The following is a 7,639-nucleotide window of genomic DNA, read 5'->3' as shown; positions in this document are numbered from 1 at the left end:
CGGATCGCGTTCAGGAGGCAAACAGCTCTCGCAGGGCTTTGGCCTGGCCCCGACCTCATATATATATATATATATATATATATATATATATATATATATATATAATATATAATATATAAAACATATAATATATACATATATCTCTCTCTCTCCCTCTCTCTCTCTCTCTCTCTCTCTCTCTCTCATATGACCTCATATGACCTCGGTGGCCACGACAGCAAATTCCATTGAGCTCTTGGATGCGATACGCAGCTCTTTTTACTAGGCAGGGACTTTGGTGGCGGGCCTTCAAGCACCATTTGCGACCTTGGCTTACGCGAAATATATAATGTTACCAGTGCTGTGTGGAATTTGATTGAACACAAAGCCGTGGGTTGACATCGTGATTATGGAGGGAACAATGGCCATATGTAGCATGGTATATATTGAAATAGGCAAAAGGATGAAATAATCATTTCACCGTCACAGCCTTATTAGTGACAGCCTTTTAGAGTAATCATAAAAACCAGCACTGAGAAATTAGAAACGGCGAAACGTTTGACCTGTTTTTTTCCCATTCTAATGTTTATCTACCACGAGACATATGGCTAATGTTCCTGTTATGTTAGCGTTATGTCGTATGAATTATCCACACTTAAACATTATCGTCTTGTCGCTCGTGGTAGTGCGGGTAGCTCTCCTGGCGGAAAGAAGATGGCCACGATTTAAAAACTCCATGGACAGAAATTGTTTGTGCTAACTTTGTAGCATATCAGCGGCTGGTAGACAGGAAGGCTTGCTGAAGATGATGTCTACTGGCACAATCTACTGTAAATATTGCTTTGTAAATGCACATATCTGCGTATGCGAAGATCTAAGGGGAATCTAGAAAGCAAGCTTTACCCGTCGCCGGCGGGACTTTCTTCAATGCCTGAGATCCCAGAGCCGCGACTGAAAAATTGCATGGCATGCGGCTCACAGTCATTAAAGATTTTCTTCAAGTGTACACAGTTTTATGCAAAGGAACAGGATATTATACGAGGCAACAAGCTGACTAAGCCACGACCAAGAACTATCAACTTTTTGTTAGGTGTGACCACTGAGTGGTGCTGCTGTTCTGGATAGAGGATAAAAGAAACATAGTAGCGACAAACGGATGGCTTATCACTTTCCTGAGACGCGATCAAAAAGGGGAGGCTGGCACGCTACCTTTGTGACAGTATGGCAGCACGCATGCTCACAGCAATGGGCACTGAATACTCAAAAACCCTTGCAACATGATCCATATGCCACACTTGAAAAATAACCTGGTATTTTCGTCTTAACTGCCCCTGATTTCCCGTCAACGCCTACCGACACCACCCTCAGCAGCAGGTCACAACATTATGTTTTCCTACTCATTCCCCGATGCGTCTTCCGTCAGCGTTCCCGGCGCGCACAGTGACAGTGCACACCATGAGGAGCACTCTTACCGGACGGGGATGGCTGAGCGGCTGCCGTACCTGCGGGGCAAGCGCACTCGTCAGCGGTCGGTGGCTAGTTGGTCACCGTGAGAGGTTCGGTTCACAGACCGACGTCCGCACACGGCGGCTCGGCTCTTGCGCGTCTAGTGCGGCAGAGTGGTCTGTTTTCACATAGCAGCGAGTACTTATCAAACGTGGCGTGAATCATCGCCTTAGGTCAGCAGGTGCTAGCAGAGAGGGCATACATGGTATTTAGCAGAAATCGTGAGGCGGGTTTTGTTGCCACATAGGGCATGGCATGGTCACCTTGCGCGCAATATGTCGATACTATCATAAATGATCGGCAAATACTACTCAATCCAACGGAATGTTGCGGCCGCATTACAGAAATCCAATCCGATAGCCGCCAAACATATCAAAAAATATAAAGACTTACAGCAAGAGCTCTTCTTCAAGCTCGATTTTAACTGAACCGCCCATTTTGCTCCGCTGCAAGGGACAGTCGGCAAGCCCTTGATCTTGACGTTGAAGCAGTTGCACTGCTTGCTGAAAATGGGCAGATCGTATCACGTGATTGCAAACGGTGAAACAATTATCACAAAACATGTCTTCGAATGCACGTTATCACAAAACATGTCTTCGAATGCATTTTATCACAAAACGCAAACAGCTTGATTGCATAATTATTTGTCGAATTGGTTGAGGACAGCACTGTGGTATGTAAAATGCATTGTTTTAGCTTTGCGTGTACCTACGAGATACGTTGGTGGGACTATGCTACCATTTTGTACGTACTACGAATATGTTGCGATGCCAACAATTAAGGCTTTACGTTTCACCGACTGGCAGGGTCATTTCAAACAAGGATGCCTTCATTAGGTGTCATGTGGGTTGTGATGGTGGTGTGGCCGGCACCTGAGCCCAGGACCGCAAAGTCTAGAGACGAGCACGAACTACTACACCACCATCGCTTTGAATATGCTACTAACGTGCAGGATAAATAAACGGCGGATCGCGACAGAAGAGACCGAAATTATGTAACAAAAAATCACAGAAAATGTGCAGATTGGTCATTCTAATTTTCTCCGCAGGTTTTGCCCATATTCTGGTATTACTTTTAGGCCTTACCCTCTTTTTCCTCGCTAGTTTAGATAGCATTTAAGTGCATATAGGCCGGATCAACAAAATCATTGAATATGCCTGCAGTATTCTGCCCAGCGTCGGCGAAAACGCTTCTCTTTTCAAGATGTAAACAAAGGTGATCCGATGCTATTTCATCCGATGCTATTTCGTCAAGATATGACCTGACCTGAGGTCATTCATCATCACTGCTGATCCCGTCCCGGTGGCCAGTGGCAGCGGTCGCGTTGAAGGTCAGTTGACGTCAAAGGGCAGGGCGGACCGTGCCGAGCATTGCGGCACGTTAAGCTTTCGCCAGCAAATTCTGCCGTTGACATGGAATTGCGCGATCGGGTGAAAGGGGCCAGGGCTCACACAACAAGCACTGCTTAGCGTGAGCTCTGATCCCAGAAATCCATGTATTCAAAGTTTCGGATAAAATCTTCAACAAATTCCGTGTTAGCAGACCGCACGGCACGCCTGGAATGGAGGGCTTCTCCCGGGAACCTCCCGTCACCAGTCGGCCTCTCACGAGGCCATCTCTTGTCCTGACGGAAACTCACCGCTCTGTTCAGATCGCCCTGGCCCTGTCAATAACTCACTGCTCTGTGGAGATCACCCTGGCCCTGTCGGAAACTCACGATGCAGCGACCCATCCTGCAAAATAGTAGCCCTTCTTGTAGCACTTGCAATAGCAATCCGCGTTGGACTTCGCTCCGGCTATCTTAATATTCTGCTTTGGCACTCGTACCGAGGAGTAGCACTTCTGTCCTCCTGTGCACTGGCTGATCGCTGTCGGAGGGGGGGGGGGGGGGGTCACTCGCGGGAAACGACCAGCACGTGTACCGGCCGAACATTCAGCATCCCCACGCTAATTGCTCAGTAATTACGCTTTCTGGGCAAAAGTCACACTAACTGCTCAGCAGTTACGGTGAAGTACTCAATAGGCACGCTATTTGCTCAGTGGTTACGTGAAGCACTCAATAGACAAGCTAATTGCTCAGTGGTTACCTTAATTTCAAATAATTACGACAGTTGTTCTGTGGTTAAGTCAATTGCTTAGTAGTTACATTAACTGTTAAAAAGGTACGCTAATCGCTCAATAGTTACACTGATTGCTCAGAAACTACATTAATTGCTAAAAAGGCACGCTAATTGATCAGTAGCTATGCTAATTGTTCATAAGTTACACGAATTGCTCATTAGTTACATTAATTCCCTACTAGTTACACTAATTGCTCAGTAACTACGTTACTTGCTCAGCAGTTGCATCAATTGCTAAATAGTTCCGTTAATTGCTCGGTAGGTACACTAACTGCTCAGCAGTTGCATCAATTGCTAAATAGTTCCGTTAATTGTTCGGTAGGTACACTAATTGCTCAGCAGTTGCATCAATTGCTAAATAGTTCCGTTAATTGCTCGGTAGGTACACTAACTGCTCAGCAGTTGCATCAATTGCTAAATAGTTCCGTTAATTGTTCGGTAGGTACACTAATTGCTCAGCAGTTGCATCAATTGCTAAATAGTTCCGTTAATTGTTCGGTAGGTACACTAATTGCTCAGCAGTTGCATCAATTGCTAAATAGTTCCGTTAATTGTTCGGTAGGTACACTAATTGCTCAGCAGTTGCATCAATTGCTAAATAGTTCCGTTAATTGTTCGGTAGGTACACTAATTGCTCAGCAGTTGCATCAATTGCTAAATAGTTCCGTTAATTGTTCGGTAGGTACACTAATTGCTCAGCAGTTGCATCAATTGCTAAATAGTTCCGTTAATTGCCGGTAGGTACACTAACTGCTCAGCAGTTGCATCAATTGCTAAATAGTTCCGTTAATTGTTCGGTAGGTACACTAATTGCTCAGCAGTTGCATCAATTGCTAAATAGTTCCGTTAATTGCTCGGTAGGTACACTAACTGCTCAGCAGTTGCATCAATTGCTAAATAGTTCCGTTAATTGTTCGGTAGGTACACTAATTGCTCAGCAGTTGCATCAATTGCTAAATAGTTCCGTTAATTGTTCGGTAGGTACACTAACTGCTCAGCAGTTGCATCAATTGCTTAATAGTTCCGTTAATTGTTCGGTAGGTACACTAATTGCTCAGCAGTTGCATCAATTGCTAAATAGTTCCGTTAATTGTTCGGTAGGTACACTAACTGCTCAGCAGTTGCATCAATTGCTAAATAGTTCCGTTAATTGTTCGGTAGGTACACTAATTGCTCAGCAGTTGCATCAATTGCTAAATAGTTCCGTTAATTGTTCGGTAGGTACACTAATTGCTCAGTAGTAGCCCGCTGGCGGTGAGGAGATGTACGCACATAAAAGCGGTTTTTCCATGTTATTTGCCAAGCGAGTAAGTTGCGTCAAGCGTCATTTGAGCAAAAAACATATGACCAACAGCTGGTAACTGTATCCACGCACAGGCGCAGTCTTATTGCGACACTTGCAAAACGCTCGAGAATCACATTGTTGTTAATGGTTCAGCCAGGGGTATAGCTTTGTGCATTTCGGGGGGGCCTGGGCCCCCTCCAAGGGTGACCTGAGCCCCCTCAATTCTCTTTTAGCCCCCCCCCCCTTCCAAGCAATGCAAATCAGTAAGAAAGGGAATGCTGGCCCAATGCAATGTTGCATGCGTCTGGACTATTAGCACACTAGGTCCAAACCCATCACTGTCTATAGTATGGACACCTCAAATTGGCATTGTCAATACTACATCAGCCTCAAACGGGAGGCCATTCCCTACATTCAATTTCTGAACCGACCAGGCACTTCTGTTTTAATTTCAATTTCGACATCAGAGACGCAACTCAAAGCGGCCAAAATCTATACAGAAAGCAGGATTTGATGGAAGGCTAGGTCAGCTTCATTGTTCAGCCCCAACCGATTCTAAAAAGCAAAATTCCTGTGTTTAACGCCGTATTTGTCAGTAGTGTACTAACTTATGCAGTCATACACATCAACCATAATTTTGAGTGTTTCAATGAATCGGCGCCACGTCCCAAGTGTGAGGTATTAAAGTGAAGTATCGGAAACATAAACCATAGTTTTGAGTGTTTCAAACAACTGGCGACCGATCCCAATAGTCAGGTGACCCCTGGCGCGGGACTGCCAAAGTGCTGAGTACCATCCTTCTGTATGTGATGCCAAAAACAGAAGCAACAGAGCCCTTGGAAACACACCCAAGTGGGCCCTTTCAACGCACCGAAATATATTGTTTAGGATTGAAACAGGGATATTGGAATAGGCTCATTCATACACAGCGTTCATACGCACAGTAAAAATGATCTTGGAAAATTTTATAGCTTTAGTCCCAGTACAGCCTGGTCTTTTCCATCGGTGAGGACGATGAACTTGGAACGATTTACTTTTTTGATGACTATAGCCAAAGTATTGTGAAAACACGCACTGTTTTGTCGAGATCGGTCGAAGTAACATGGCACAGGCTTGTGTTGTTTCCATTGAACAATTTCGCTTAGCTGAGTCCCAATGTTGTGATATTCAACACCGGGTCTTGGACGATTACACGACACAACTTCTAACACAACTGCTGCTTATGACTGAACTACGTAAATTGTTAAGTGCATCTGCGAGGAACAACATGCACAGATATCAGATAATGCTAATAGCCTTATTCCTGGTAGAATAATCAGAAGAGTGAAGAGATAGATGGATTTATATTTCGGCCACATGCCTTTATCAAAACGAATATCAGTAGTTAAATCAAAATAACGCAAATTTTGAGTTAACTAGTGACATTCGCTTTGATAAAGGTATGAAGCCGGAGCATCAGTTCATCTAGGTCTCCACTTCCTTGGTTATTCTGCGGGTAATAAGGTCGTTGGTATTGTCTCATTTAACGACTTCACTTCTAACGCAATTACTGGTAGTGATTGAAATCCCACGACATGACTTCTGATGCAAATACTTCTCCTCGGCTCAAATTAAAACACAAACATTTTGTACGCCATGAATTCTAATGAAACAACTTCTCATGCAGAAATTTCTACGCGACACACCCAACACAAAAACTTTTGCACTTCATCACTTCTACGTGACAAAACTTCCAACGCAAAACATTACGCAACGCACGTGACATCGCTTCTAAGTCGGGCACATCGTCACTCCTCTCGGTCTTTCGATAGCGCCTGAATATGACGGCCACTACATCCGACGGTCATTGTGGCAGTCCTGAGTGACAGGGGTTATATAAGTGTCCAGGAGCCGAGCCATGCATCATCGAGCCAGTCTAGCCAGCAACTTTTTATGCCGCGACTTTTACCTCCGTGGCTTGTATCAGTGGTTTGTTTTGTCGCCGCTCGCCGTCTCGATGCCCTCAAGCGCCATGTGCCCGGCGTCGCGGCTCAGGGCTCCGGCCTCTACCGCTTCAAGAAGTGGTATGGCGGTGACCTCCACCAATCAGCGCGGCCGCCCACAGTTTATCGCTTTCTTCTAGACTTGCTGTCAGGTCAAGACGAGTGGCCGCTTTGGCTGCAGCCGGCCTGGCTGCTGTACAGAGGCGGCGCCGGACCCCGGAGCAGCAGGGCGGCCGTGCATCGCATGGAGCGCACCCATCCAGCCGCCACACAGCAGCTGAGAAAAGGCAGACGTCTCGGGCTGGCCGAGGAAGGCGACGGGGCATCCGCGCCGGGCAGCGCTTGCAGCAGCGACGACATCACATCGACAGTAATGGGGTCCGACGGTGCCTCCGACGGTGCCTCCGACGACCTCACCGCCACTTGGATGCCACCTCTGACTGGCATACAACCGCGTTCTCGTGCAGGTGCCGCCTGCGCCTCTGAGCGTGCTCGTGGCACTACCGGAACCCCCGCTCTTCATAAGCCAATGGAAGTCCATCCCTTACTTGCGGGTTCCTTCCCTTCCTTACTTTTGACGTCACGAACCAAGCCAGCTCAAGCAACTCGCCTTTCCAGCGGACGGACCTCTGGAAAACTCTCGGGTCCCAGCTTTATGGCGAGGTGAGCGGCTGACTGCGGCGGGCGTCATCTACCGCCCACCCGATAGCTCGGTGACGCTCAGCCTGGAGCACCTACAGGATCAGCTCCGAGGTCCGTCGGCACAG

At 46.6% G+C, this 7,639-nt stretch overlaps 1 protein-coding gene across 1 annotated transcript in view; it reads right to left on the bottom strand.

The window, feature by feature from the left end:
- Positions 1 to 1,398: 1,398 nt before the first annotated feature.
- The window catches only part of LOC119100653 (uncharacterized), a 12,926-nt gene continuing 6,685 nt past the window's right edge, over positions 1,399 to 7,639 (bottom strand). The window contains exons 4-6 of the mRNA XM_037223729.1: positions 3,203 to 3,353; positions 1,879 to 1,988; positions 1,399 to 1,481 (exon numbers count right to left, since the gene is read on the bottom strand). Of these exons, the coding sequence (XP_037079624.1) occupies positions 1,399 to 1,481; positions 1,879 to 1,988; positions 3,203 to 3,353 (344 nt within the window). The remainder of the gene's footprint in view (positions 1,482 to 1,878; positions 1,989 to 3,202; positions 3,354 to 7,639) is intronic.

This window comes from Pollicipes pollicipes, unplaced genomic scaffold (assembly GCF_011947565.3).
Source record: "Pollicipes pollicipes isolate AB1234 unplaced genomic scaffold, Ppol_2.1 Scaffold_4881;HRSCAF=5763_pilon_pilon_pilon, whole genome shotgun sequence".
In the NCBI taxonomy this organism is placed as follows: Eukaryota; Metazoa; Arthropoda; class Thecostraca; order Pollicipedomorpha; family Pollicipedidae; genus Pollicipes; species Pollicipes pollicipes.
The sequence above is the reverse complement of the archived record's forward strand: the minus strand, read 5'-3'. Positions and strand labels throughout refer to the sequence as shown.